Source organism: Anser anser, assembly GCF_964211835.1.
Source record: "Anser anser genome assembly, chromosome: 23".
In the NCBI taxonomy this organism is placed as follows: Eukaryota; Metazoa; Chordata; class Aves; order Anseriformes; family Anatidae; genus Anser; species Anser anser.
The window spans coordinates 2,493,647-2,521,214 of record NC_139744.1 but is presented as its reverse complement, the minus strand read 5'-3'; the positions used below and the strand labels follow the sequence as shown (position 1 = coordinate 2,521,214).

Below are 27,568 nucleotides of genomic sequence, written 5' to 3'. Positions count from 1 at the left end.
TTTTTAACCGCCCGACTCGGTTTGCGCTCTGCTCGGCGGCCGACTCCTCCACAGACGCAGCCGGACCCGCCTCGTGTTCAAGCCGTATTTATGAAAACGCTTCCCGGACGTCGGTCGGTAACAAAACGCGCCCGCAGCCCCCGGCTCCGTCGTGTTTCGGGCTGGAGGAGGCACGGCCCCACGCTGCGGCCGGCTTTGGGCTCGGAGCAGCGGAGGAGGGGACGGCGACGCTTGGAGCCACGGCGGCAGCGAGCGGGGCAGCGGGAGGCGAAGCCGTGGGGCTTCTGACCCCGGGACGAGGCCGGAGGACGGCACGGTGGAGTTGGGCGGAGGATGTGGCGTGACAGGGGCACGGAGGAGGCTCGGTTCCGCTCGGGGAGCCGGGACGAAGCGCGGCGGGGCGCAGGGCTGCGAGGGGTGGCAGCGCCCTGCTCCCTCCCGCAGCTGGGGGCAGCGGGGAAGGGACAGGGGTGGGACGGGAGAGGCCGGGGACATGTGGGGATGAGCGGAGTGCCGCCGGCCCGGCCCTGGCAGGGCGCAGAAGGCTTGGGGCTGGCCCCCCCCAAGGCAGGCACCCCGCTGGCTGCTCCCCAGGAGGCGTGGGGGGGCTTCCACCCCCTGCGGGGCAGCAGGCACTTGGTTGAGGTAGTTCACGAAGTCCCTCCTAGCCGGCTGGCTACTGCGGGAGAGAGGCGCCGGTGAGCTGGGGGGAGCACACGGGGGGGTACGGGCAGCAGGATCAGGCCCCTGCCCCTTACCATGCGGCCGAAATCATCCGCAAAGGTCACCCCCTTGCTCACGCGCTGCTCCTGGGAGCCGGTGCTGCTGCCGCTCAGCGAGTTGCGGCGCATGATTCCTGCGGGGGACGGACGGGCCCTGAGCTGGGGCAGCGAGCTGCGCCCCGGGGAGGGTGGGGGGTGGGGGGGGGGCTCAGAACCCCCGGGGGGCCGCATCCTGCGGGGAGCCGGGGGCCGTACCCGGGGGCTGCGCCAGCTCGAGGCGCTGCAGGCTGTTGCGGCGGGACGGGTTGAAGCTGCCCTTGGAGAGGCGGCGCTGGCGGCTGGAGAGCATGGCGGCGGGGGAGACGATGCCCAGCGGGGGCTGCTTCCCCATCCGGAGGTACAGCTCCTCAATCTCCTTCTTCTGGGTGCTCTGCAGCAGCTGCACCTCAGCCAGGTGCCTTGGGAGAGAGGGAGGGAGGGAGCTGAGCCTGGAAAACCCACCCCCACCCCAAAACCCCCCCGGGACAGGGGAACCTCCCCGGGGCGCAGCACCCCGGTGGGCGCAGAGCCCTCGCCGCGGGGCTGCTCACTTCTGGCGCAGGCTCTGCAGCTCCTCCCAGATCTCCTCGTCCTCGCTCTCGGTGTCGTCGCTGCTCACGTAGGACAGGCTGCGGGAGTAGCTCAGCCACACCTGGCTCAGCACCGCCTGCGGAGCACCCTCCGCGCCCTCCTCCCCGGGGCCCTCCCGGTCACTCTCAGCCGCCGCCGCCGCCGTCACCGTGCCCTCCCCGGGCAGTGCCTCCTCGGCCTCGGGGTCCAGCACCTCCGGCTCCGGCTCCGAGGAGCTGCTGGTGCTGCTCCCCGTGCCGGGGGCGGCGGGCGGGGGGGAGCCGCTGGCCGCCTGCTCGCCGTCGTGCTGCTCGCCCTCGCTGCTGCCCGGTGCCGGCGAGGCGCTGGCCGCTGGCTCTTTGGACGGTGTCACCTGGAAGCGGCCCAGGATCTGGGGCTTGGCTTCTGCTGGGGGGGGGGTGGGAAACAGCAGGGCTGGGGGTGAGCGGGACGGCGGGGACGGCGCGGTGCCCACCCCCCAGCTCCGCGCGGGCACGGCCCCTTCCCCGCCTCACCTTCGTTGATGGGCGACAGCCGCGCCTTGGGCACGCCGGGCGGCAGCGCCTCGGAGATGATGAGCGGGTGGCTGGGCTTGGGGGAGCTGAGCGGCACCTGCAGACCCCCCCCCCGACACCGTCACGGCCCCTTCCTCCGCCCTGCTGCCGCTCCCACCCCTGGGACCCCCCTGGGGCGGGAGGGCTCCGCATCCCAACCCTACAAGCACCCCCGGAGCCCCTCACTCACCGCGCCGCCCTCCAGGCTCCCCGGCGTGGACACGCTCGGCGGCGCCAGGGGGCTCCCCATGGCCTCGGCACCCACGGGTGCCGGAGGAGAGAAGGGCGCGGCACCCCCCGCAGCGGGGCCGGCAGCCCCCGGCCCCTCCAGCGCCCCGCCGCGAGCCGGGGGGGGCTTGGCCATGGCGGCGGGGTCGGGGTAGACAAAGCGCGGGGGCCCCAGGACGAGGCTCTGCGGCCGAGGCAGCAGCGGGGGGTAGAGGTGGCCCCCCGAGGTGGCGATGGAGGAGACGGCAGGCAGCAGCGTGTGGGCCACGCTCATCACCGCCAGGGAGAAGGCGTTGGCCAGGGACAGGAGCTGGGGGGGGGCGGTCGGGGACCAGGGCCCGCTGGTCACGGGGGGGCTCGCGGGGCTGCTGGGGACGGGGGACGAGGGGACGGACGGCGGGGATGGGAGGGCCGGAGGGAGGGCAGGGGGGACGGGGGGAACCCCGGGGGTGCTCGGGGGGGTTTGGGGGAAGAGCGGCGGTGCCGTCAGCCAGGATGGAGCCGTGGAGACCAGCGGCCAGGTCTGCACCGAGCCTGCGGGGGGGAGAGAGAGAGAGAGCGAGGGGCGTCAGGGGGAGGGAGCAGCCCCCGGCCCCGAGGTGAGAGGCTGGGAAAGGTGCTGCGGCTGGGCAGGATATGGCCGGGATGGACGGACGGACGGACGGACCCCTGCGAGTACCTGCAGGGGAGCCCGGCAGCACCGGCTGCTGCCCGCGGGCCTGGGCTGCCGGCGGCTCCGCGGGGCTGGAGAGGTCGTTCTCCGACAGGGAGCTGCTCAGCGCCGGCAGCATGGGGGACTGCAGCGAGAGGCTGGGGCTGGTGCAGCCCAGGTCTGCGGCACAAGGGGGAGAGACACCCGTGGGGCTCAGCCCCGGCAGGATGCGTCCCTCCCCACCCCCCCTCACCCCCGGGACCCTCTCTCGGCTCGGCCGGGGGTGCGGGACGGGCGCGCCGCGGGCGGGGGACGTACCGCTGAGCGAGGAGGAGGAGGAGATGGAGCGCGAGAGCTCCTGCAGCTGCAGCTCTGCCTGCTGAGGAAGGAGAGGCTGAGCCCCCGGGACGGGACGGGCTGAGCCAGACCCCGGCTGGTCCCCATCCTGTCCCCACCGCGAGCAGGGGGCAGCAACCGGAGGCTCTGCCGGGCACGGTGGCCCCCACAACCCCGGGGTGCGGGCACCGGGGCGCATCCTGCCTAGAGCTGGAGGGGTTCAGTGCCCACAGCGGGTGTCCCCAGCACTGGGCAGCCCCCCCCCGAGCTGTGCTCGGTGTCCCCAGGGTCCCCAGCAGGGGGTCCCGGGGCTGGGTACTCACGGGCCGGCTGCTGCCACCCTCTGCCTCGGGGCTTTGGGGCAGCTCGGCGGCGCCGCGCCCGTCCTTGCGCAGCAGGGTCTCCACGCGGTGGATGATGTCCCGGATGCGGTGGATGAAGCCGTCCTGCTCCGACTTGAGGATGAACTCGTTGTGGACCTGGAAGGGGCAGCGAGGGGGGTGCTCGGCGCCCACCGCAGCCGCCGTCCCGTCCCGTCCCCCCCACCTCTCCCCAGCCCCATCCTCACCATGACGGCGGCGATCTCCTCGGGGTTGTCCCCGTCCAGGTCGAACTTGAACGTCACCATCTTGTTGTTGTAGGTCTGCAGCTGGCACTCCACCACCCGGTCGTTCTTGTCAGAGATCTGCGGGCGGCAGGGCGAGCTCAGCACCCCCGGCGGTGGGGACGCATCCACCCCGGCAACCCCCGCGGCACTCACGTTGGTGATGCGCAGCCTGGACCGGGCTCGGCGCCGCAGCAGCTTCCCCGCTGCCCGCTTGGCCGGCAGCTTGCTGCTCCGCTCGCCAGCCGACAGCCCCTCGTAGCCGTCGCTCATACCCGAAGCCACGTCCGAGGCGTAGCTGCGGGAAGCCCCGAGGCATCACCGCCACCGTCCCCGTGGGCAGCCCCCTCTCCCCCAGCCCCGGAGCTCGGGGCTCACCTGTCCACGGGGGACGAGAAGCCGCTGGCGGGCGGCAGGCGCTCGGTGGGCAGCTGCACCGCGATGCTCTGCGGGGACAAGAGGCCGTGAGCCGGGGCTGCTGCCGCCGCCGCGATCCCCTCAAACCCCCTGGGGGGGAAGGCTCACCGTGGGGAAGCAGCGCACGGGGCGGGCGGGCGGCGGGCTGGTGGGGGTCCCCGCCGAGGCGCTGCGATGGGAGAGGTCCGGGGAGTCGAGGAAGCCGGAGGAGCTCAGGTAGCCGTCCGTTTCGCAGTCGGCTGGGGGCAAGCACGTGAGCGAGCACCCTTCGGAGCCCCTTGGGCTCTTAATCCCCCCCCCCCCCCCGGGAAATATATCTGGGGTGGGATGCACAAGCGTGGGTGGAGGGGGCAGCCCCGCTCGCCTCCCCGTGCCTACGTACAGGTGGCCGAGGAGTAGCTGGTGTGCCGGTACACGAAGTGCTGGTCGGCCTCGGGCTCCTCGGGCTCCGGTGGGAAGGCGCTGCCGAAAACGGAGTCCCCGGAGCCGGGAGTGGCCGGGGCAGGCGTGGGGACACCCGGCGGCAGCGGGGACTTGAAATCCTCCAGCAGCTGCAGGACGCCGGGCGCCTGGCCCAGCTCGGCCGGCGGCACCGCGTCCCGCGCGCGCTTCAGCTTCTCCCGCTTGCGCTTGATGGCGACCACGCGGTCCCGCACGGCCTTGGCCACCAGCTTGTAGTCGGCCTCGCAGACGAAGCCCAAAATCACCTGCGCGGGAGCAGAGCCCGTAGCGCTCCTCGGGGAGCCCCACGGCACCCCGTTCCCCCCCCCCCCGCCCCATGCCCCACAGCAGCACCCACCATCTCCTGGGCCACCTCCTCGGCCACGTCCTTGTAGAGCTCGAAGAGGAACTCGATGGCGTTGTTGTCCTTGTACTTGCCGTGCAGCTTCTTGGTGTCGTCCATGCGCAGCCAGAGCTTGAGGCCGGACTTGACGCCGTCGTCCTCCTCGGCCAGCTCCACGTGCACGCCCGTGTCCTCCTGGAAGAAGGAGTGCTCCAGCAGGTCCTGGATGGTGTACCTGGGGGAAAGGGTGCTCAGCGCGGGGACGCGGGGCAGCCGCTCGCTCCGGGCGGCAGCGAGGGGCAGGGCGAGAGGGGCTGTGCACGGGGGCACCCGTGGGTGCAGGCACCCAGGGCAGGGCTCTGCGGCACCGGGTCCTCTCCCACCTCTCGTCCTTGTCCATGCGGATGCAGCCCTCGATGATCTCCTTCAGCTCAGGCACCTTCACCTTGTAGAAGCTGCTGGGCTTCAGCCCCTGGGGGAGGCAGGCGGCACCCGTCAGCCTCCTCCCGGGCTCGAGCTGCCGCCTACGGGTTTCCAGGGGGCCCAACAGGCAGGACATGGCCCTGCGGGGCCAGACGCCGTTCGGCAGCTGGATCCAGGCCCCCGGGGGGCTTTGGGCTCCCACCCCGGCAGGCAGGAGCCGGCTGAGTCCTGCCAAGGGCAGCCACAGTGCCTGGGGGACGGAGCGGCCGAGCGGCTCCCGTTCCACCCCATTAATGCGCCGGTGGCACGGGGTGAGGCACGCGGGTGTCCCTGCCCCACGCGGCTCACGGGGCCGAGCACCCTCTCACCTCCCCGCCTGATTTTAGCTTCTTTTAGCGTCGCGGGGAGCGGCGAGGTCCGACTGCTCCCATCCCATCGCCGTCTCCCCCCCACACACACACACCCCGGGCACCCCCCGCGCTCACCGAGGTGACCTTGCGGTAGATCTGGGCGGCGTTCTGGCACTCCGAGTAGGGGTACTCCGAGGTGGCCATCTCCAGCATGCACATCCCGAAGGCGTACACGTCCACCGCCTCGTCGTACTTCTCCTCGTACATCTCCGGGGCCATGAATTCGGGGGTGCCTGGGGCGCACGGCGGGGCTCAGCATCGCCTCGGGGGGGGGGGGGGCGCCCGGTGCCCCCCGCGTGCCCCCCGCAGCCCCCCGCGGGGGTGCTCCCCATGCCCCCACCTATCACGCTCTTGGCGAAGGAGGCTCGCTTCAGCGTGGCCAGCCCCAGGTCCCCGATCTTGACGGAGCCCGTGGGGCCGGTGATGAAGATGTTGTCGCACTTGAGGTCGCGGTGGATGATGGGGGGCGAGCGGGTGTGCAGGAAATGCAGCCCCTTGAGGATCTGCCGGCTCCAGCGCTGCAGCACTTTCAGCTTCATCTCCTTGAACCGCTTCAGGTAGCTGCGAGGGGACGCGGGGGCTGGCGGCGGAGCACCCCGAAGGCACCAAGCCCGGCCCCGGGCCCTTCCTCACCCCGACACCGCCCCGTGCCCAACACCGGGCTGCAAAGGGCGCCTCAGACCCGGGGAGCCAGGTGGGGTGAGTGGCCGGCGCTGCCCTGTGACCCCCCCCCGGACCCCCACCCACCCCCGTAGCGCCCTGTCCCCACGCCGAGAGCCCGGGCGGTGGGTGAGAACCGTCCCCTCGCCTCCCCTTCCCCTCCCCGGCGCCCCCCCCTCCCTGCTCACGTCTTGAGGGTGCCGGACGTCATGAGCTCCGTGACCAGCACGATGCAGATCTGGCCCTTGACGGACGACTTCCAGGAGTCGTAGAAGCGAACGATGTTGGGGTGCTGCAGCCCCTTCAGCATCTCCACCTCCTCGCTGAACCGCTGCCGCTCCGTCTTCGACAGCTTGCGCGTCTGCCGGGAGCCAGGGCGGAGTGAGGGGGGGGGACGGACACGGGGTTTGGGGCCGGCCCCCGGGCTCGGCTCACCCCGATCCCCACATCCCAGCCACGCTCGTGGCTCCTCCACGGAGCCGCTCGGGATGGAGCCACCCTCCCGTGCGTGGTTTTGGGCGGGGATGGCTGAAATCCCACCACCAAAACGAGCACCGCCAGCCCCAGCCTGCGGCCACCGACGTGCCCCAGGCAGCCCCGATGCCCCTCAGCACCCTCCGTCCCCCCCCCCATGGATGGCTCCTGCCCCCCGCCGAGGCACCGAGCACCTCGGTGGCAGGGAGCCGGCCCGGCCTCAATGAGGCCTTTGTTGGGGAAGGCAGGCGTGGGAGGCTCCAGCCCAGGTTTTTCCATGTTCCTCCTGCTCCAGTTAATTAAAGTGGAAACCGAAGCTGAGCGCTGACACAGGCACCGAGCAGGGCCAAGGCTGCAGGCAGCGGGGAGGGCGCAGACCCCAAAACCCCAGGAAGGGGGGGCGCAGGAGGAGCAGGACCCTGCCCCCGAGCCCAGGCACCCAGCGGCACCCCCAGGGGAAGGGGCAGAGCTGCACCCCACTGCCACGACCCCAAATCAGCCCGGATCCCAAAGGGGCCGGGTGGGTGCAGAGCCCGGGAGCAGAGCCCGGGGACCCCCCCCCGACAGCACCGGGACGCTGCAGCCCCGTGCCCGGCTCCTTGGCTGGCGGCCGCCGTCCCTCAGCCCCGGCAGCTTTCGTAATATTTTCGTTGCATCACAGCCGGCCCCGCGGCCGGGCTGGAGCCGCTCCATAATCCCCTCTCTTCTTTAACGCACGCTTAGGGACCCGGCTCAGCCCGGAGGAGAATTTGAGCCCTGCTGCAGTGGATGAATGGGACCTTTCATAGCCAGGGAGGAAAACAGGGCCCAAAGCCCCCGCGGCGCCCAGCCGCACGCCCGGGCCCCCTCCGGCCCTCGGCTGTCCCCCGGGAGCTGCGAGGAGCTCGGGGGCTCGGGGCCAGGCCACGGGGCGACGGGCTCAGGGTACCGATGGGGCTGGAGGGCAGCCACAGCATCTCTCCCAGCCTCAGCCATGGGTGGCACAGAATGTGGCCCCCCGGGGGGCCTGGAGCAAGGCTGAGGGGAGCCAAGCTCCTTCCCCAACCCCTCGGAGCTGCTGGGTTCGGCCCCGGCACTGCTCCTGCTGCAAACCCAAAGCGGGAGCCGAGCATCCCGAGGGCTCTGCCCCGCCGCGGGGGCGGCACGCGACGCACGGCCAGGGCTGCCAGCAGAGCCACCGTGCCCGGGACGCGGCGTCCTTTCCTGCCAGCCACCTCCCGCGGAGGAAGAGGAGGGTGCCGGGGGGGGCGGAATTGCTCCAGCCCCATCCCGCTGAGCCAGGAGCTGGCTGCCGGGGAGCCCGGCAGGGCCAAGTGCAGGAGCTGGGGCCAGCGCCGGAGGGGAGGGATGGAGCAGGAGGCTCGCCGAGCGCGAGGAAACGCCGGCGCTGGAGCAAAGCCTGCGGCCCCAACGCCCCCGCCCCACGCTGCCCAGGCACGGGGTCCCCAGAGCGTCCCCCTCTTGGGTCCCGGCAGCAGCAGCCGGGGACAGGCCCCGTGGCGCAAAGCCGCGATTCGCGCCCAGAAAGGGGGCGCCCAGGCACCGAGGGGACGTTCCCAGAGAAGCTGGCGCTGGGACAGCGCCCAGAGGCCTCCCCTCCGGACACGGCCCCGGCACCCCCAGCCGTGAGGGGGCCCCGAGGGCCTCCCCCCCCTCTCCTTGCCCACGCACGAGCACGCCGCCGCTCCGTTCCCAAACCCTTGGGTTCCCTCTCCGAGCAGGCCCCGCTCTCCTTTCCCTGCCCACCGTCAGCGCAGGAGCCAGGGCAGAGCTTTGGGGGTCAAACCTGCCCCTTCGGGATGCGCTCACCCCGCTCCACGGGGCTGGGGGGGGTGGACACTGAGGGGTCCCCTCAGGAAAACCACTGGCGGGCAGCGTATTTACGGCTCGATCCCACTCCGGGCCTCTGGTTTCCTCCCTGCTCCCTCCTTCCCCCCAACCCTCAGCACCTATCAACAGAAATAGCCCCAAACCTAAAGCTGGAAAGCACAAACAGGTCACGGCGGGGCTGCGGGACGCCCGCGGGAGGCAGACACAGACGGCTCCGTTCAGGGCCGGGGGGCAGCGGGGACGGGGAGGTCCCCAGGGGGGGTCCCACAGGAAGGCAGGGGACAGGCAAAAGCGGTGCCCCCGGATCACCTGGCACCGTGGCGGGGCCAGGAAGGCACCGAGAGGGGGGGATTTGGGGTTGGGAGGCATCACGACAGCCGGACAAGGCTCTCGGGACCGGAACTGCAGGTCAGGGTTGAGGTTAGGTATTCATTTATATTTTAAAGGCAATAAAAGGAGAACTGTGAAAGACGTGGGACAAAGCTATTTTTAAAAGGGCAGAACCACAACCATTTTTATTTGCGGTTCCAAATCCTGCATTCGTGTCACAGTGTCTGATTCTTTGCACTGAAAAAAAAAAAAAAAACAACTTTGAAAAGTCTGCTTATGTGCTCCCAGCCCCTCACGGGACGTGGATCTGGGGACAAGAGACACTGGATAAAGAACAGTTGGGGGGGGGGGGGGGGGGAAGGCTGTTTCTAGGCTGCCTTTGCTCCACCTGGGTTGTCCCCAGGAGCCCCCCTGGCACGGACACCTGCACGGGGCGCCCATCAGCCGGCACACGGTGCCGAGCAGAGCTCCTGCTGCAGCCCCAGCAGCACCCATCCCAGCCGCAGGATGGGTGCTGGGGACCACGATCAGGGCCCCGGATGGGTGCTGGGGACCAGGATCTGGCCCCCGTGGACACCACAGAGTAGGGACACGGGACGTGCAAGGCAACGCAGCCCAGCACGGGACCAAACGGGCACACGGGAGCCAAGCTGTGCCGTCAGCTCCGGCAGGATGGCTGCGAGCGCAGCGGGGTCGGGGCACACGGGGGACACAGAGGCAGCCGGGCGGGATGCGCCGGGCTCGGCTGAATCACCCAGAGAAAGCTCCGTGCCAGCTGGTGGTCCCAGCGCCGCGCGGAGGGACGGGAGGCACGCAGGGGAGCTCAGGAGGGAGCATCCGGAGGGAGAATTGGGCGAAGCGAGGGTGGGACCGCGGCGTGCTCTCCGCTGAAGCGGTTGTGCAACCCCGCAAAGCCCGGCTGGAGCCCAAGACCTCACCTTCCTCGCCAGCAGGCCACGGTTTGAGGCCCTCCAAAACTCATTCACCGTTATCTGAGGATCTCTTCTCGCGTTGCTGGGCCGCAGCCACCCGAGAGGCGCAGCCCATGCGGCGGCACCGAGGCTTTAGGAGCAAGACAACAAACTCGCAGGACATGTTTTTCTGTGCAAACAAGGACTTGGACCTTCCAGCTACAGCGGGCAGCCCAGGGTGGCTGGGAGTCTGTCGGAGACTTTGGACTTCGCCAAAGCCGATCCCCAGGGGCTCCAAGGAAGGAGCAGGAGCCCCGCAGCCGGGCTCTCCCCCTGCAGCCTCCCCTCGGTGGCCAGGATCTCGCCCTTCAAAAGTGAGGAGGGGAGAAGGCGATGCGGGAGCCCTGCCCTCGGCTTCCCAGCGTCCGCATCCCGCTGCAGGCGAGCGGGACGGCGAAGGGAGCGGAGGGAGAGGAGGTGAGGAAACCGCTATGGGACAGCCACGGGTGCAGGTGCTGCTAACAGAGGGCCCCCGGCAGCGCCGCAGGAACCACCGCAGGTGCCCGCGGGCACCGCTTCAGCCAAGGGCAAGCGGCCGGCGCGCAGCAAGGACGCGCCGTACCCTGAGCCTCACCGCAGCACGTGTCCCTAAGCACGCCGAGGGCTATCGCAGCGAGCCTCTGGGCCAGCTCCAGCACGGGCACGTGCGCGGAGGGCAGCGCGGGAGAGGGCTCCCCTGCCCCGTCTGCCCTTCCAAAGGGCGAGCTGCGAGCCAGCAGGCACCCAAATTGCAGCGGGGTGCTCAGCCCCTGCAGCACAGCCCGGATCCGCGCGTCATCCCCCGGAGCAGGAGCTGGCAGCGGTGGTGCTGACACCCCACGAGTGCTTTGTAGCATGGGGAGGGACGAGGTGAAGGGAAAACAGCGTGCGAGCAGCAGGAGGGCCGGTAAGCACGGAGCCTGAGCCCTGCACAGCACCGAGGCGGGCACGGGGGGAGGCCAGCACCCAGCCCTGCTGCTGCAGCCCGGCGGGCGACGGGTGCCGGGGTGGGCTTCGGGGGGGGGGGCACGGGAGGTCCCGGCTGAGCGGCTCCCGGCTGAGCCCCCTACCCAGGTCTGCGCCATGCCGTGTCGTGCCGAGCCGTGCCGTGTCATGCCATGCTATGCCATGCCGTGCCGTGTCATGCCGTGTCACGCCGCGCCGCGCCGTGCCGCAGGTGCGCGGCCCCCTCCCCGTACCTGCAGCTCGCACCACGCCACCTCCACGGTGGTCTCGGTGTCCAGCCCCTTGTAGACGGTTTTGAAGGAGCCCCGGCCGATCTCGATGTCGAACTTGAGGAACCGGCCGTCGGGGGACGTGGCCACGGCGCGCGTCTCCACCTCCTCGCTCTCCGTCTCCTCCGGTTCCCGGTGCCCGGCGGCTCCCGGGGGCGGCGGCGGCGGCGACCCCCCGGCCGGTGCGGGGTAGCCCAGCAGCTCCAGCTCCACCGAGCTCCGCCGGTTGAAGCGGGACGAGGCGCGGCGGGGGTCGCGCCCCGACGGCCGCCGGCCGCGGTTACGGTGCGGAGCCCGCCCGGGGGGCCCCGGTTCCGTCCCGGAGCCGCCGCCGCCGCCGCCGCCCGCCCGCTCCGCCTCGGGCTGGGACATGGCTCCGGTGGCGGAGGGCTCGGGTTCGGCCGCCGGCATCGGCCCGGCCCGGCTCGGTTCGGTTCGGTTCGGTTCGGCCCGGCCGCTCCCGCAGCTCCGCGCCCGGTGCCGCCGCCCCGCAGCCAGGAGCGGTCCCCGAGCCCCGGCCCGGGCCCCGGCACCGGCCCCGGCCCCGGAGCGGCCCCGCCCGGTGGCACCGGCCCCGCCCCGGCCCGGCCCCGCCTCCGCGCGGCCACCGCCCCCCTCGTGTGCGCTGCGCCGGTGGCAGCGGCACCGGGCACCGGGGTGGGCACCGGCACCGGGCAGCCGGACAAGCACCGGGATGGGCACCGGCACCGGGGAGAGCACGGGGGAGAGCACCGGGATGGGCACCGGGATGGGCACCGGGGTGGGCACCGGGATGGGCACTGGGGAGAGCACGGGGGAGAGCACCGGGATGGGCACCGGGGTGGGCACCGGCACCGGGATGGGCACTGGGGAGAGCACGGGGGAGAGCACCGGGACGGGAACGGCACCGGGATGGGGACGGCACCGGGATGGGCACCGGTACCAGGAAAGGCACTGGGGAGAGCACTGGGATGGGCACCAGTACCAGGAAGGGCACCAAGGCAAGCACCAGGATGGACACCGGTACTGGGAAAGGCACTGGGGCGAGCACCGGAGCAAGCACTGGGATGGGCACGGCACTGGGATGGGCACTGGTACCAGGAAAGGCACTGGAGAGAGCACCGGGACAGGCACTGGTACCAGGAAAGGCACCGGGTCAAGCACCACTATGGGCACCGGCACCAGGATAGGCATGGGACATGCACCAGGACAGGCACCGGGCACGGGCACTGGCACCAGGCTGAGCCCCGGGACGGGCACCGGGCACCAGCAGCCAGCCCCAGGAGCTCCCCGGGGTCGGTGCCCACCTCCCCCTGCCCCACGCCGGGGCTGGGCTGCGCCCCCCGGCAGCGCTGGGCACGGGCCCACGCTATCAGCTCCTGCCCCGCTCCTCCCGGGGTTTACTGCTGGGTGAAATCCTGAAATTAGGGTCATGCAAATACCGAGATAGGAACGTGTCTTTCAGCCACGCGCTAGCCGGGGAGCCCGGACAAGAGCTTGTTGTCTCTACAGCTTAAGCGATGAGGTTGTTCTGCCCGGTGAAGCTGTTTACACAAAACACAACGCGATCGAGGCTGGCGTTAATTTCTTTTCCCTAAGGTCGGATTGTTTCTGCTTGACGATACAGGAAACATTAAGGGGAGGATTGAAGCGTTAGCACGGCCGCGTCCTCTGCGCAGATTTACAATGCCAACCTGCGGCACACGGCTGCAGCCCCACAAATCCCCCCCCGTCCGGGCGGGAGGAGGGAGCTGCATTTAATGAAATGTTGTTTCCGTGAAGCCCTGGGCAGGCTGAGCGTCCAGCGGCTAATCTCCTGCGCGCAGGCAGACCTCTGCTACCTCCACATGACCCCGCTCGTTCAGCCCCCCCATTCTCCCAAAAAGGGGGCTGGGGAAAGCTTCCCCAGGAAGGGAACGGGGCCGGGTGTCTCCACTTGCTGCAAACTGCTCTTGTGCAGCACGGGCTGGCGAGATGAGAGCAGGAACCGCGTCCTGACCTACCCTGCGCTCCCGACAGCGTGCTCAGGGCATGTTCCTGGGGGAAAAGACACCGGAGGCTGCTCGGGGTGCGCAGCCCGGGGTCTGCCTGGTGCCTGCAGCAGAGGCAGAGGCAGCAGCAGCGGCAGAAGCAGCAGCAGAGGCAGCAGTGGCTGCAGCCTCCTGGCCCGCAGCAGCAGGCAGCGACGTCTGCCAGAGCCCAAAGCCAGGAGCGATGGGCTGCTGCTAGGTGCGGTGCTGCGCTGTCCCTGGTGTGGGAGGCTTCTGCCTTGTCAAACCTGGCAGGGACTGACTCAGCGGTGCCAAACAATGCGCTGCGCTCAGCTGCACCCTGCCCAGGATCAGCGCGAAGATGCGCCCGCTCGGCCCCGGCCCCGTTGGCGGCGAGGGGCGTAGCCCTGCAGGCACCTCCAGCCCCGCTCCCCGCCAAGCTGCTGGGACACGTCCGGGGCTGGTGAGGAGCCCGTGCTCTTCGGCGAGGGCTCAGACACGGGGAGCCAGGCAGGGCTCCCTGGTTCGTTCCTAGCAGGCTCGCGTCCCGTCACCGAACGTTTTCACCGTGGAAGGAGATGCCTCGGAAGGTCCCCGGAGGAGCAGTGAACAGGCGGCCCTGTTGAGGCCCCCGCAGGTGGATGGAAATCGGGCACGAAGCTCGCCCTGCTCGCCGTCCTCCCACACCTCCACGGTGAGCGGCTGGAGGAGTCTCCTCTCCCCAGCCCAGGGGTGCCGCAGACGTGGCAGGAGCAACGTGACCCAGCGGAGGGATGCAGGTCCCCTCCCGACCCACCCCCAAATCACCAAGCTGGAGCCGGGCTTGGGCTGAAATCAGAAAGCTCCGGCCCACAACGAGCCACCCGTTGCCATTGCTCGGAAAACACACGGGGCTCCCCGGCACGTTATCAGGGTGACATTCCTCCGGGGCTCCCGGTGCCAGCCCTTCGCTTTGAGGAACCGCCAGAGCCAGGCTGCTTCGCCTATTTTTTTGGCTGCTGGGAAGAGAGCAGGAGACTGCGATCGCCCTCCTCGGGATTAGGTCGCTAATCAAAGACTGACTCCAGCGAGCCCTGCCAGAAATCATCAGCTGGGACAGGCCCAAGGACTGCGGAGCCGGAGTATCCGCAGAGCTCCTCTGCCCAGGGGAGGCTGCGGGAGCTGAGCATCCCCAGCGCGGGAGGGCTGGGGAGGAGGAGGAAGGCTCCCCGGTGACAAAGGGGACGTGTCCTGCTTGGCTTCAGCACCCCACATCTGCTGGGAGCCTCAGACTCCCCTTCCAGCGTGCCCCCATGCCCTAAAGCCTGGAAATTTGGGGAGGAGGAGGTGCCACTCCAACCTCAGCCGTGACCTTAGCCCCGGCAGATAACTCTGCTGAGGATTTCCTTAGCCCAGAACGACAGAAGCAACCCGCGGACAAATGATCCCGACTCATAAATTTATCAGACTGAAGCAACTCTCGATCCTCAACCAGCTCAAGAAAAACCCCTCCGAGCTCTCTCCCTTCCCATGACCAGCAGAAGCCGAGTGTGCGGGGCCCGATAGCGCCTTATCTCGGCCCCAGCCCCCTGCGCTCCACCTCGCCCCGGCCCACGAGCCCTAATCGGCGCGGCCAGGCGGCGGCGGTGACCTCAGAGCCGGAGCTGGGGAACCGCCGCATCCCACGACCCAGCCCCATCCAGCGGGGTCCCTGCCTCGTCCCAGCCCCAGGATGCCAAATCTGCCCCACGAGGCTTTTGGCAGCGTAGGTGGCCAAGCTCAGGGCGCTCGGCTGCTCCCCTCTTGGCACGCGGCCCCCATGCCTCGTCCCAGGGCCGTGCCCCCTGCTTCGGCTCCCTCTGCCCTGCCCTGGTGGATCGCGCGCTTTCCAGTCGTTTTATTCTCGGTTACGTGGAATTGTTTGATTCCTTTCTGCCAAAAAGCACGGAGGGAGCAGGGCTCTGCCTCGTGCCCGCTCCCTCTCCCAACCAGCTTCCCTAACCGCAGCCCTACATCGATCAGAGCAGGACTAACCCCGGGATGGTGCCCCCAGGAGCGTGGGTAGGTTTTGTTTTATTTTCGAACCATCGATGCCAAAGCCCCGTGAGAAGGGCTCAGGTCCCCCTGCGCCGGTGCGGACCCCGACGCCCTGCCCAGGCAGCTCGCAGCTACGACAGGAGAGGCCGAGGGGAAGCTGCCCGAGCCGATTCAGCCCCGCAGGGAAATGAACACAAACCTCCCCTGCCCTTTGCCTCGTTCCGGGAGCGCGCACGGGGAGCACGGGGAGGAGCTGCTTTAGGTACGGGGAAGTCGTGGTTGGAGGCTACCCCGCTCCCTGCCTCCTTGCAGGTTAATCTCCTTCCTATCTAGCCAGCACCCCGGGGCTCCCAAACCAGGGGTTTCGAGCATCCCCGGGCAGCGTGAAGCAGACGGGCTCTGATGTCCCAATTCCGTGATTACGGCACTCCACGCCATAAAGATAAGGAGGCCGGTTTGGGAGGACAATAAAAATGGCTTTGTTTTTACCTGCGAGCAGGTGCTTACATCACCACGAGCTCCAGCTCGCCCCTGGAGCGGGATTTGTGTGCACCTCACCGCCGCTGCAGCCAGAAAACCCACACGGAAAACCAGCAGCGGCCCGTCCCCGGAGGGCGGGCTGAGGGGAAGCGCACTCTTCCTCCTCACCTCGCTGAGCCAGCGAGGAGGAAGCTGAAAACGAGGCGCGGATCTCTGCCAGGAGGGCCTTGGAAAGCAAAAGGCTTTAGTTTTTAGCTTATCTAACGTCACATCAGCCATTTCCTAAGAAGGGAGCAAATTTAATTAAGAACGCAGACCGGCTCAAGGACGGCGAGGTTACGTCCAGCACAGGCAGCTCGGAACACAATGCGAGAGGTCAGCACCGCGTACGGGCAGAGGGAGAAATACAAACAGCCCGGGCTTGTCTGCTGCAGACTCATTATCCCGGGTCAAACGCGGATGCAATTAAATGCACAGAACGGCCAGCACAGAAACATCCTGCGGGGGGACAAAGCCTGCAGGGGCACAGCAGCAGTGAGCAGGGAATGAGAGAGAGAGAGGTAAAGTCAGCGGGAGCGGCATGAAAAGCAAAAAGGCAGACCCCAGGCACTGAACCAAGCCCCAGGGAGGTGCTGGCAGCGCACAGCCCCTGCGCAGAGACTTTCCTGGGTGCATTCTGAGCTGCAAACACGCGGGGAGGGCCCCGGTGCAACCAGCGAGCGCTGGTTTCCTACGCTCTGTAGCACAGAGGGACAGGACTCGGAGGAACTTTTGCCACCAGCCTCCCAGCGCAGCTCCAGGAGCGACGCGTCTGCAAGCAGACGGGTACAGACCAACACAGAATGAATGGCAATGGGCTCTCACTACAAAAAAAGAGGTTTTAAAATTCCCCCAGTCCCACAAACCCAGCCTGGGCTCTGGCATCTCGTCTGCACTGCCAATTACCACCGCCAACAACGGGTGCCAACAGCATGGCAGCTGGACCGGAGCCGAGGAGCCCTGCGAGGGGCAGGCAGGGAAGGACGAGCTGCTCAGCGCCAGCTGGAGCGTGCCAGAGGAGCTCTGCGAGATCCTAAAAACGACCTCAGGGGGTTGGAGTAAAGGTCGCTACAGCGCAGCGCCCCGCATCCGCCTGCGGTGAGCGCCGAGGCGAAGAGCGAGCAAGCGGAGCTCGATCCTTCCCCAGCGGAGCTCCCTGGTCAGTGATTAAGGATTTACCGGGTCAAAGACTGCACCTGGGTCAGCTCCCAACGAGCTGTGCACTTCATTATCAGCACCGAGAATCTAGAACTCCATTACAACCTCCACCAGCCTCTCATTGTAGAGCTTACCCCGCCACCTCTGCAACAAACCCGTTAGATTTTCGGCGGATCGCACGTGGAAACGAAGGCAAGCGTGGCCCCGAGGACAGGCAGGAGGAGCCCCCGTGGCCGGTAGCACGTGGAAAAGCCCCGGCACTGCCTGCTTCCACGGCAGGCGGGGTGGCTTTGCAGCCCCCCCCCAGCCCAGCACGCTCTGTTTGTACAGCGCAGCAAGGAGATGCAGCTGAAGGGCAGGGATTCGGTGGGCCCTTGTGTTTTGTTTCGGATGGAAAAATAAAGATAGACCAAAACAGCCAGGCGGCTCTATAAATACACGTCATTTTAATTACTTCAGATTAGCTCCTTGGCACCCGCCCCACCACGCAGCCTGCTTTGCAGCGAGCACGTGGTTCTTCCAGCGAGGTCTTTTACACGGCAGCAGCAGCAGCGCGTCCCGTCCGCCTGCCTTCAGCCCGAGCAGCGGGGACTGCCGAGCCCAGGCACGTGGCTGGAAGGTAGGAAAGGAGCTGCCCTCAGAGGCCAAGGCTGACCAGCCACGGAAGAGCCCATCCCCTGCTCTCCCAGGAGCAGGGAGCAGCCACGGGAGCAGTTCCCTTGTTTCACTTCTGGGTGGTCCCTCTCAGAACCGCTGAGAGCAGCTTTAGCCTCTCAAACACAACAGGGAGGAAAGAAAGACAGAGGGATCTCTGAATATTTCTAAAAAGTCACGTCTTTGGAAGGCTTCACAGATTCTCCTCGCCCCGAGAAATACCGAGTATGCAGCTGCTTGCAGACACGGCTTGAAACCAGGCCAGGAGACGAAACCTTCGCAGTAGAAACGCTTCAGCAGCCGGAGAGGAGCAGCAGGGAGAGGGCTCCCGTCAGAAGAACTTGACGCCTCGGCCATCGTCCAGCGTGATGATTTCAGCCTTGTGCTCTTGCTGCAGGGCTTGCAGGGCACGAAGCAGCATGGCCTCATCCAGGCCGTGGAACTCTAGGGGAAGGACAGCCAGCCCCGTCAGCAAGAAGAAGAAGAAACACACGAGGAAACAAAGAGGCTCACGACATCTACGGGGCGGTGACAGCAAAGACAGAGGGCCCTGCAGGGCACCTCTCAGACTCCAGCACCGCACCACTACAGCAAACCCACAAGGCCCCGCCGATCGAATCATCACCGCGCTGCTGCATCAGCCACAAAGCCTGAAGGTCAGCAGACAGGAGGCAGTGAGCAAGAGCTGTCTCTAAGGCAGCGAAGAAGCCAGGCGTGAAAATTAAATGGCCTGCACCTCACACCAGGCAAAGAGCTGGGTGCTGGGAAGGCTGGGCAGCATGAATCCCGAACGGTGAGAACAGGCAGGCGTTAACGCAACGTGTTAAAAAGCCTTCAGAGCTGCTTTTCCCAGTGGTGATCAGCGTGAGCTTGCATATGGAACTTTAAAACACTCCATCTATGATCTGGCAATCATCTGTTTGTGTTTTCAAATGAAGCGTGCCCTGAAAAGCTGCTACAGGACGCGGCATTACCTTCATCTGCAGTATCATCTCCGCTGACCAGCTCATAAAGCGTGAATACGGAGTTGGTCAAGCCGTTCTTCGACACCTGGAAACATAAAAGCAGTTGGCAGATCTCGCCTGCGGGATTCAACGCCCTCAGCACGATCCCTCGCACACCCCAGCACAAACGAAATGCAACGTGGGCAGCACCCAACGAGCAAAGCCACCCTCAGAACGCGCTGGGGCATCGGAAAGGCAAGAAATGGCACCCGAGGGTGCTAACACAGCTCAGTGCAACAAAGCAAAATGGAAGTAGAAGTAGGGAGAAAGCACGAGGAAGGAGTCACAGCAGTCTTTTACACAAGGCCCTGCGGACAGGGAAGGCCCGCTCGGCGCGCTGGGGCGGCCTGCACCTCCTCACCCACTGGTAGATGAGCTTTCCCCACTCCTCGGGTCTCCTCCACATGATGAGGAAGCTGGTTTTGTTCTTGTCCAACCACTCCAGGTTCCCTGCAATCAACAGGAGAAAGGCGTCGAGGCAGAGCACGGGGCTGGGACAGCAACCACGGCATCACGCCTACAGGTGGCTGGAGGTGCTGCCTCCCCCCCTCCGTGCTCCAGCTCCGACCCACTCCCCCAAGGGGCCTCCGGGAATACAGAGCTTGGATTTCCCCCGAGACCCCTCCTCGTGCAGCTGGGGACCCGAGGGGCTGCAGAAGGGGTGAGCTGGCCCCGGGGGCTGGCATGGGGAGAGCCCCGGGGCTTGGACGGTGCCTGCCCGGTGGGACAGAGCCCTCACGGTACGGGGAGACCCCACCCCGACGGACAGACAGACGGACGGACGGACACCCACCGTTTTTGCGGAGCTCCTCCAGCACCACCTGGATGGACTCCAGCGGCAGCTTCCCTGGGAGGGGGGTTAAGGAGGCGCTGACCGAGCTCGGGGGGGGGAGACGGGTGGGATTTGGGGGTGAGGGTAACTGGGATGGGGGGGGATGTAACCGGGACAGGATGGGATGGAGGGTAACTGGGATGGGGGGGGGTGTACCTGGGATGGGGGGGTGTAACTGGAACAGGATGGGATGGAGGGTACCTGGGATGGGGTGGAGGGGGGGTCGGGTTGGGATAACTGGGACAGGATGGGATGGAAGGTAACTGGGACTGGGGGGGGGGGGTTACTGGAATGGAGGGTGTAAATGGGACAGGATGGGATGGAGGGGGGGTTGGGGTAACTGGGATGGGGGAGGACAGGACGGAGGGTAACTGGGATGGGGGGGTGTAACTGGGACACGACAGGATGGATGGTAACCAGGATGGGGTAACTGGGATGGGGGGGGGTTGGCAACTGGGATTGGGGGGGTGGGGTAACTGAGACATGATGGGACGGAGGGTAACTGGGGGGGGGGGGGTTGGGGTAGAGGCGACCGGGGCGGGAGGGGGCAGGGGGTAACCGGTAAGGGGGGGTCAGTGGGGGGGGGGGGGGGTTAAGGTAACCGGGGCGGGAGGAGGACAGCGGGTAACCGGTACGGGGAAGGGGTGGGGGTAACCGGGGCCGGGGGGGGGGGGGTCGGTAAGTGGGGCCGGGGGTAACGGGGGCCGTGCCCAAGGATACGCTGCAGGCGGCGGTTGGCGAACAGCGGGCTGTCCTGGGCCTCCCGCACCGTCATGGCGGGCAGCCGGTGCCGCCGGCTGTAGGCGAGGGCCAGCGCGCACCAGGCCGCCAGCTGCTTCTGCCGCGTCTCGCCGTTGGGCTGCAGCCTGCGGGGGCTCCGCTCAGACACCGGCACCGGGCCGCGGCCCTCCCCCCGCACCCGGTTCCGGTCCCGGTCCCGGTCCCCCCCCGCCCGGCCCCGCGGGTCCCGGTCCCTCCCCCCTCCCTCGGTCCCGGTGCCGGTGCCGGTCGCGACGCTCACGTGAAGAAGGGCGGGAAGCTGTACTGCCACGGCCACGCGAAGCTCATCGCCGCCGCCACCGGAACCGCCGCCGCCGGCTTCCGGCCCGCCCCGGAAGCCCCGCCCCTCCGGGACCCGCCCCCGCCGCTCTCCGCTTCCCCAGACCCCGCCCCTCCCGGCCCCGCCCACCCATCCCTAGCCCCGCCCACCCCTCCCTAGCCCCGCCCATTCCTCTAAGCCACGCCCACCTCTCCTGGCCCCGCCCACCCCTCCCTAGCCCCCGCCCACCCCTCCCTAGCCCCGCCCATTCCTCTAAGCCACGCCCACCTCTCCTGGCCCCGCCCACTCCTCCCTAGCCCCGCCCACCCCTCCCTAGCCCCCGCCCACTCCTCTAAGCCACGCCCACCCTCCTGGCCCCCGCCCACCCCTCCCTAGCCCCCGCCCACTCCTCTAAGCCACGCCCACCCTCCTGGACCCGCCCACCACTCGAAGCCCCGCCCACCCCCGTGAATCCCCGCCCCACCCAGCGAAGCCCCGCCCCATCCATCCACGCGAACCCCGCCCTTAGCCCCGCCCACTCCCTTAAGCCCCGCCCCCTCGGCACCGAGCCGCCCCCCGCCGGTGCCCGGTGGTTGCGGGAGCGCTGCCCGGGGGCACGGCGCTGCCCGGGGGGGGGGGGGGGCTCCGTGCCCGGCCCCGTGCCCGGCCCTTCCCCGGGGGCCTCCCCCGGTGCGGCGGAGCCCGGAGCGGGGCCGTGGCCGTGAGCCGGTGGCGGGACGGGCGCGGAAGAAGCATCCCGGGGCTCGGGGCAAGCAGCCTTTACTAGCCCGCCGCGGGCTGGCGGGTGGTCAGGGCGGCACCGGGAGGGTGGGCGACGCCACCGCACCCCGGCGGAGGGCCGGACCCCTCGGGGCGGCACCCACCCGCACCCGCTCCCCGGTACGCGAGCAACCGGGCACCGAGCACGGCGGCGGGGGCGCTGCCGGTTCCCCCCGGCCGGTTTTCGGCGGTGGCGGGGGGGCGCCTAGGGCTGCGCCTTGCCGTCCTTGCTGCGCCAGATGACGACGGTGACGAGGAAGGGGATGAGGCAGATGGGGGCGATGATCATGGCCAGCAGCACGTCCTCGGGGGGGTCGAAGACCTGGTTGCCCGCCGAGCAGTTCTGGAAGTAGCGGTAGTGGCTCTGGAAGATGAACTGCTCGGCCAGCGCGTTGGGGTAGCCGTACTTGAGCTCGTCGGCGCAGTCCTCCAGGCACGACTGCAGCCAGCTGTAGGGCCTGCGGAAGAGAGCCGGGGGGGGACGGCTGGTAGAGCACGGGGGGACGGGGACGCGCGGTGGGGGGCTCGGGGTCCCCCCGCCCACGTTTCGGCCCCGTCCGTACCTGCTGATGACCTTCCACTCGCACAGCTGCGGCGCCGTCACGTTCCTCATCAGGTGGACGAAGAACTCCCAGCACCTCTCCGCCATGGAGCTGTACATCTCCTCTGCGCGGGGAGAGGCGCTGAGCACCGGCACCGCACCGGGGACCGTGCCCGGGACGGCACCGGGCACCGTGCCCATCACCCGCGGTGGATTTGGGGACGGGCGGAGGGGAAGGGGACGGTCCCCCCGGGGGTGCCGCCGGCGCTCACCCACCTGTGGAGTTGTATATGGCCGTCGGGGGGCTCGTCCTCGCCTCCTGGCCGAAGCCCTCCGCCTTGACGTCCGTGTGGCACAGCCCGCGCCCCAGCAGCGCTGCGCAGGGGACGGAGGGGACGTGGTCAGCGGGGGACAGGAGGGGACGGGAAGGGACGGGAGCCGCGGGTCCCATGGGGCGGCTGGAGCTGCTACTGGGGAGCGAGGAGGTGAGGGGAGGATGCCACCGGCCTGGCTGCGGGTGACGGTGGAGGGGACGGGGGCTACCAGCCCGTGGCGTGCGGTGGCCCCGGCGGGGCCGAGCCGTGTCCCGTCGCAGGGAGCCCGGCAGCCCAGGCAGGGCTGCGGCAGGAAGGAAGAGGAAGCGCTGACCGCAGCATGGCGCGGCCGGGCAGCACAACCCCCCTCCACGCTCCGTCTTGCCCCGCAGGGCCTGCCACCGGCGTGGGGCGCGTCCCCCTGGCCGCCCGCCCGGCCCGATGGAGCCCTCAGGAAATCGCCGCCCTCCATCTTGTCCCCTGGGCAGCGAGGCCGCGTTTCGTGGCGAATCGCCCCCGTGGCTTCTTCGTTGGGGCCGGGGGCTGGCTGGAGGGGAGCTCCGGGGCTGGCACGGTGGCTACGGCGAGGGTAGCCCACCCTGTCCCCGTCCCGCTGTCCCTCCTTGCTGGGGGACCCCCCAGCTGCTCTCCCGGCTCCCTCACGAAACCACGGGGGTGAGCGCGGCAGGGCGTTGCGACAACCCCCACGGCGCACACGGGAGCACCCCACGAAGGAGGCGAGCGCACGAGGGCCCCTTCACGCCGCTCTCCCGCTTTCCGTCACGGCCGGGACCCCGCCAGCCTCCCCCCCACGGGGGGCCGTGTCCCTGAAGGGGCCACCCCCCGGCACCCAAAGCCACCACCCCATTGCGAGGCAGGAGGCGGCCGCCCCAGCCCCGCGTCCTGCTCGCCACGGGGTTGTGGGGCCGAAGCGCCCCAGGACGCGGCCCCCGCACACCGGGACGGCGGCCACGTGTGGGGCTGGCACGAGGCACGGAGCTCCCCCCCCCCCGGCCACGGCCACCCCGCCGTGCACTTACCCCAGAGCAGGAGGAGCCCCCGGGAGAGGCGGCCGGAGCCCGTCCGCGCGCACGGTGCCATCCTGCGAAAGCCTGCGGGCTACCGACCGGGACGAGTATTTCAATGGAAATAACAGGAAGCGACTCCTTTCCTCTGACAGGGGCAGTTTGACTACAGGAGACGTGTGAAAAATGAGATTGCTCAGCGCTGCTTTAAAGCAGCTCTCCCGGCGGGACCCCCCACCCCCCCCCAACCCTCCGCCGCCACCGGCAGCCCCCCGCGGGCATCGCCCCGCGCCCGCCAGCCCCGCGCTCACCCCGGGCGGCCCGGCGGAGGAGAGGCTCCGCTCCCCGCGCAGCCCGTCCAGTTTTACGAGGCCGCTATTTTGTTTACTTGTGTATTTCTCTTTAATCCTGTCTGGGCTGGGTTGTGAAATCCCTCGTCTCCTGCGTGGAGGGCAGGCAGCCCGAAAGCGGGGGGAGTGGACCGGGGAAGAGAAACGTCCTCGTCGTCCCCGGACGGGCGCTGCCGCTCGGCTTCTGGGGGGGGGGGAGTTCGTGGCCCCGATACCGTGCTCGCAACCCCCCCTGTGGGGCACCTGCCCCACGCCGGGACGGGCCCCGGGTGGGAGCCGAAGGGGCGGCGGCGGTGCCACGACGTGCACGAGGCCCGGGCGGGCGGGGAGGTGGGGAAAGGGCAGAGAAACTTGGCTGGCGATGGCGGCCCTCGGCCCCAGCCCTGCTGCCGGGCTCTGCCAAAAACCCCTGGCTGCCGGGGGCAAGCTCCCACCCTCAGGGCTCGTTTTTCCCCCCCCCCGCAGAGCACTGCAGACCCCAGCCCCACGACATCCCCACCCGAGGACCCGGCTGAGGCCGCGCGAGCTCGTTCCACCGCTGGCCGGCGGCCGAGCTCCGACCCAAATCTTCCCCTTTAAAAACCCTCCCGCGGGACCCGCAGGATCGCGGCAAGGCGACGCATCGCGGCTCGCGGGGACCCTCCCTGCTTTGGACAGGTCCCATCGCCCCGCTTCGCGCCCTCCCTCGCCAATGCGCTGGCGGCCAAGCCCGACCAGCCCCGGGCTGCGCGGCCGCCGCTGGCCCCGGGACGCGGCGAAGCCCTTTCCGCGGGCGGGCGGGCGGCCGCATCTGGAAGCCATAAAGCCGCGGCGCTGCCGGGGTCGCAGCCCCCGCTCCCGCTCCTTTGTTGTCGGAGCCGCTGGAGCCTCCGGCCGACGGCGGCGGGAGCTCGTGCCAGGGAGACACCCAGTGATCTCAGCCCGGCCCCTCCCTGGGCGCCCCGAGGGGACGGGCAGGGACGGGATGGGGGCAGCCAGCCAGCACCCGCCATCGCGTCCCCCCCCCCCCGCCCCGGCCTGGCACTGCGGTGCTCCCCGCTGGTACCCACCCTGGGGTGCTGGGGAAGGGGCTCAGCCCGTGGGGAGGGGGCTCAGCCCACGGGAAAGGGGCTCAGCCCGTTTGGAGAGCTCTCAGCCCATGGAGAAGGGGCTCAGCCCACGGGGAGGGGGCTCAGCCTGTGGGGAAGGGGCTCAGCCCATGGGGAAGGGGCTCAGCCCATGGAGAAGGGGCTCAGCCCACAGGGAAGGGGCTCAGCCCGTTTGGAGAGCTCTCAGCCCACGGGGAAGGGGGTCAGCCCGTGGGGAGGGGGCTCAGCCCACGGGGAAGGGGCTCAGCCCACGGGGAGGGGGCTCAGCCCACAGGGAAGGGGCTCAGCCCAGCGAGGTTGCGATACTGGGACCCTTCTCCCCATTTTCCCCCACCCTAGGGTGGGAGGCAGGCGGTCGGACCCCCAGTGCCGGCCTCGCCCCATGGCACAGGACCCCCAGACCCCCCCACCCCGCTCACCCTTCGCCCCCTCCGTTGAACCCCCAGGGCTTGCTCTCAGCCCAGCGTGGCCACTGGGACACTCGGGGCTGTGCCGCTGCCCGCCGGGCTCCGAGCCCCCCTCCAGGCTCTGCGGACGGTGAAGGCGGCTGCGAGGGGGACGAGGCAGCCCAGCGCCACCGCCGCAGCAGCAGCCAGCCCGGGGGGCAGCCCCCCGCTCCCAGGGGGCTCCATCCTGCTGCAGTTGCTGAAATATTCGGCGTGGACCTGCAGGAAGAAGGCATCGAGGGCGGTGCTGGGCCAGGGGCAGGAAAAGAGCTGGGCCAGCAGCTCGGCGCAGGCGGAGAGCTCGCTGTAGGCGCTGCGGAGAGGGGAGAGACGGGGTGAGGGCAGCCGGGCGGCGCAGGACCCCGAGTACACGGGGGGGGTCAGCCCCACGCGGGCGCTGCTCGGAGCGAGCCCCCGGCACCGCAGCAGGACCCACCTCCCGATCTGCTCCCAGCGGCAGCGGCCGCCCTCGGGGGCGGCCATGAGGGCGGCGTGGAAGGGGGCCCAGCAGTACAGGGCCACCCAGTCCTGGTAGGAGTCCTGGCAGCGGGCCGGCCCCCCCAGCACCTCCAGCGGTCCTGAGGAGAGGGGTCGCTTACCCACGGGGCACCAAGCGGCCCCTGCGACGCTGACGGCTCCCGAGGGGGCAGCTCTACTCACCGTCCTCGTCCAGATACAGGTAGTCACCTGGAAGGACAGACGGAGCCCTCAGCACCGGGAGGACCCTTGGGACCGTGCCCAGGGCCCCGTCCCCCTGCGTCAGCTCTGCCACGGCCACAGCGGTGCTGGGACGACGGCATCGCAGCCTTACCTTCGTCCTCGGGGGCTCCGTACAGCGGGTCCCCGCGCCCTGCAGCGAGGAGAAACGGGGTGCGAGGGCTGCACAGCTGGGGGCGGCCGGAGCCTTGGGTGGTCCCGGCGCACCGGGGCCCCCTCCTCCTGCCCCAAGCAAGCAGGGGGCTCCTGGCTCTGCCTCGGCTTTGCCGGGGCAGAGCAGTTTCCGAGCAAATGCTGGCCCCGGCAGGCAGGGGCTGTGCGTGGCAAACCCGCGACGTCCTCCGTGGGGAGATTGCCAGAAGGGGCCGGGGAGATGCCACCCAGCACGGCCTGATCGGGACGGGGGGCGGAAAGGGGCCAAGCTCCCCATGGGGAGGCGCCCACCCTGCCGCCCTGCCGTCCCCCAGTCCCTTCCCTGCTCCCCCAGCACCCCCTTACCCTGCCGGAGCACTGCAAGGAGCAGGCAGCAGAGGAGCCGTGCCCGAGCCCGGAGGAGCATCCTCCTACCCACCGGGACGGCTGCAGTGGGGCCGGGGCTGCCGCCGGGGGTATATCCCCGTCCCGGGGCCCGTCCCAGCCCTTTCCACCCAGTCCCAATGGGTGGGAGGGTCGGGGGGGGGGGGGGGGCGGGCAGCGAGCTCCCTGCGTTGGCCTGAGTCAGCAGCGACGCTCCAAAGGCATCAGATATAGGGGGGGTGGGCGGGATCGGGGCTGCGGGCAGGATGCGGGCACCCACTGCCCCCGGGGACCCGCTGCGAGGAGAGGAGACGGGGGGGTGACCTTGTTGGTGTTGGTAAATATGGAAAGGGCGAGCGCCAGGAGGACGGAGCCAGGCTCTTCGCGGTGACATCCCATGATAGGGCAAGGGGCAGCGGGTGCAAGCGGGAACAGAGGAGGTTCTGCTTAAACAGGAGATGAAACTTTTTTTATGGGGAGGGTGGCAGGGCCCTGGGACAGGCTGCTCGGGGGGTTGTGGGGTCTCCATCTCTGGAGACACCCAAAACCCGCCTGTGGGTCCTGACCCGGGAGCTCCTGCTCCGGCAGGATGAGCTCCCAAGGTCCCTTCCGATCCCCGACATTCTGGGGTCCTGCACCCCGCTTCCTGCCACGCTCAGGGGCTGGGCAGCGGGGAAGGAAGGGGCTGGGGAAGGACGAGCAGCCCCGTCCCCACCGCCCGGTGCTCAGGCCCCGCTGCAGCCCTGGCTGCCGGCACGGCGCCGCCGCCCGCCCCACGCAGCCGCTTCCTTCCCGGCGCCGCCGCCGCCGCCCTTCCCCGGGGCGAGGCGCGCAGGATGCGTCCCGCGGCCTCCCAACGCCCCCGTTTCCAAGCGCTTGGAGCCCCGAAGGCCGAGCGTTGGCCCCGCCGCACCGGGGCCGTGCCCTCAGGGGCAGCCCGGCCCCCCCCGTCCCGACACCGGCAGCCGCTCCCGGTGCCCGCCGCCGCCGGCCGGGGCCTGCTCGGGCCCCACACGGGGCTGGGCCCGGCCGTGGCTGCTCCTCATCGCCCTCCTGCAAGGGGAACGGCGCCGGGACGGGGCAAGGCCCCACGGCACCCCCGGGGCCTCGGGGGACCCCCGGGACCCTCCTGGGACCCTCCTGGGGGCTGCTTGGCACCTGCCAGATGAGGGGCGGGGCTTAAGGCAAGGGGCGTGGCCTAAGGCAAGGGGCGGGGCCTAAGATGGGAGGCGGGGCTTAAGTAGGAGGCGGGGCTTAAGTCAGAGGCGGGGCTTAACCCGGGAGGCAGGGCTTGAATGGAGGGGGCGTGGCTTGAGCGCGGGGGGCGTGGCTTGAGCGCGGGGGCGGGGCTTGAGCGCAGGGGCGTGGCTTGAGCTGTGCG

At 69.5% G+C, this 27,568-nt stretch overlaps 4 protein-coding genes across 11 annotated transcripts; all 4 read right to left on the bottom strand.

Annotated features, from left to right (window-relative positions):
• Nucleotides 1–73: 73 nt before the first annotated feature.
• WNK4 (WNK lysine deficient protein kinase 4) lies at nucleotides 74–11,767 on the bottom strand. 4 transcript variants are annotated; one of them, XM_083809269.1, is made up of 20 exons: nucleotides 11,183–11,767; nucleotides 6,588–6,760; nucleotides 6,080–6,300; nucleotides 5,815–5,972; nucleotides 5,290–5,378; nucleotides 4,922–5,141; nucleotides 4,505–4,829; nucleotides 4,231–4,361; nucleotides 4,084–4,151; nucleotides 3,862–4,003; nucleotides 3,670–3,786; nucleotides 3,425–3,580; nucleotides 3,084–3,144; nucleotides 2,793–2,945; nucleotides 2,076–2,647; nucleotides 1,847–1,943; nucleotides 1,313–1,739; nucleotides 978–1,180; nucleotides 759–856; nucleotides 74–679 (listed from the first exon to the last, which is right to left on the bottom strand). In XM_083809269.1, exons 1-20 carry the CDS (start codon nucleotides 11,627–11,629, stop codon nucleotides 677–679), a joined length of 3,861 nt encoding a protein of 1,286 aa, XP_083665395.1. In that variant the 5' UTR covers nucleotides 11,630–11,767; the 3' UTR covers nucleotides 74–676. The 4 variants fall into 4 exon arrangements, with proteins under 4 accessions (XP_083665395.1, XP_083665392.1, XP_083665393.1 ...); XM_083809266.1 differs by having other exon boundaries at nucleotides 74–676; XM_083809267.1 differs by having other exon boundaries at nucleotides 74–676; nucleotides 3,084–3,141.
• A 5,538-nt stretch (nucleotides 11,768–17,305) lies between these two features.
• VPS25 (vacuolar protein sorting 25 homolog) lies at nucleotides 17,306–20,478 on the bottom strand. The gene is made up of 6 exons (XM_083809279.1): nucleotides 20,393–20,478; nucleotides 20,092–20,237; nucleotides 19,333–19,386; nucleotides 18,901–18,989; nucleotides 18,510–18,585; nucleotides 17,306–17,979 (listed from the first exon to the last, which is right to left on the bottom strand). The coding sequence occupies exons 1-6, from the start codon at nucleotides 20,437–20,439 to the stop codon at nucleotides 17,867–17,869; spliced, it is 525 nt and encodes a 174-aa protein (XP_083665405.1). The 5' UTR covers nucleotides 20,440–20,478; the 3' UTR covers nucleotides 17,306–17,866.
• Nucleotides 20,479–21,174: 696 nt separating this feature from the next.
• On the bottom strand, nucleotides 21,175–23,598 carry RAMP2 (receptor activity modifying protein 2). Of its 2 annotated transcripts, none has more exons than XM_083809056.1 (5): nucleotides 23,459–23,598; nucleotides 23,086–23,236; nucleotides 22,008–22,106; nucleotides 21,754–21,856; nucleotides 21,175–21,648 (listed from the first exon to the last, which is right to left on the bottom strand). In XM_083809056.1, exons 2-5 carry the CDS (start codon nucleotides 23,144–23,146, stop codon nucleotides 21,396–21,398), a joined length of 516 nt encoding a protein of 171 aa, XP_083665182.1. In that variant the 5' UTR covers nucleotides 23,147–23,236; nucleotides 23,459–23,598; the 3' UTR covers nucleotides 21,175–21,395. The 2 variants fall into 2 exon arrangements, with proteins under 2 accessions (XP_083665182.1, XP_083665181.1); XM_083809055.1 differs by having other exon boundaries at nucleotides 23,382–23,517.
• Nucleotides 23,599–24,013: 415 nt separating this feature from the next.
• LOC310885560 (uncharacterized protein) lies at nucleotides 24,014–26,314 on the bottom strand. 4 transcript variants are annotated; one of them, XM_083809054.1, is made up of 4 exons: nucleotides 26,170–26,314; nucleotides 25,766–25,804; nucleotides 25,615–25,641; nucleotides 24,014–25,532 (listed from the first exon to the last, which is right to left on the bottom strand). In XM_083809054.1, the coding sequence occupies exons 1-4, from the start codon at nucleotides 26,228–26,230 to the stop codon at nucleotides 24,964–24,966; spliced, it is 696 nt and encodes a 231-aa protein (XP_083665180.1). In that variant the 5' UTR covers nucleotides 26,231–26,314; the 3' UTR covers nucleotides 24,014–24,963. The 4 variants fall into 4 exon arrangements, with proteins under 4 accessions (XP_083665180.1, XP_083665179.1, XP_083665177.1 ...); XM_083809053.1 differs by having other exon boundaries at nucleotides 24,014–25,267; nucleotides 25,391–25,532; nucleotides 25,615–26,314; XM_083809051.1 differs by having other exon boundaries at nucleotides 25,615–26,314.
• Between the last annotated feature and the right edge of the window lie 1,254 nt (nucleotides 26,315–27,568).

What these genes read in the sequence shown, in the direction of transcription:
- WNK4 (XM_083809266.1), bottom strand. Translation starts at nt 11,629, where the DNA reads ATGCCGGCGGCCGAACCCGAGCCCTCCGCCACCGGAGCCATGTCCCAG. An exon ending in TGGCGTGGTGCGAGCTGCAG is followed by an intron (nt 6,761 to 11,182) that starts GTACGGGGAGGG and finishes GGCTCCCGGCAG; the next exon opens with ACGCGCAAGCTGTCGAAGAC. An exon ending in GCTGTCGCCCATCAACGAAG is followed by an intron (nt 1,740 to 1,846) that starts GTGAGGCGGGGA and finishes CCCCCCCCCCAG; the next exon opens with CAGAAGCCAAGCCCCAGATC.
- VPS25 (XM_083809279.1), bottom strand. Translation starts at nt 20,439, where the DNA reads ATGAGCTTCGCGTGGCCGTGGCAGTACAGCTTCCCGCCCTTCTTCAC. An exon ending in AGCTTCCCGCCCTTCTTCAC is followed by an intron (nt 20,238 to 20,392) that starts GTGAGCGTCGCG and finishes GAGCCCCCGCAG; the next exon opens with GCTGCAGCCCAACGGCGAGA. An exon ending in CGCCAACCGCCGCCTGCAGC is followed by an intron (nt 19,387 to 20,091) that starts GTATCCTTGGGC and finishes CCCCCCTCCCAG; the next exon opens with GGAAGCTGCCGCTGGAGTCC.
- RAMP2 (XM_083809056.1), bottom strand. Translation starts at nt 23,146, where the DNA reads ATGGCACCGTGCGCGCGGACGGGCTCCGGCCGCCTCTCCCGGGGGCTC. An exon ending in GGGGCTCCTCCTGCTCTGGG is followed by an intron (nt 22,107 to 23,085) that starts GTAAGTGCACGG and finishes TCCCCTGCGCAG; the next exon opens with CGCTGCTGGGGCGCGGGCTG. An exon ending in GAGTGGAAGGTCATCAGCAG is followed by an intron (nt 21,649 to 21,753) that starts GTACGGACGGGG and finishes TCTCTTCCGCAG; the next exon opens with GCCCTACAGCTGGCTGCAGT.
- LOC310885560 (XM_083809051.1), bottom strand. Translation starts at nt 26,230, where the DNA reads ATGCTCCTCCGGGCTCGGGCACGGCTCCTCTGCTGCCTGCTCCTTGCA. An exon ending in CCTGTATCTGGACGAGGACG is followed by an intron (nt 25,533 to 25,614) that starts GTGAGTAGAGCT and finishes CCCTCTCCTCAG; the next exon opens with GACCGCTGGAGGTGCTGGGG.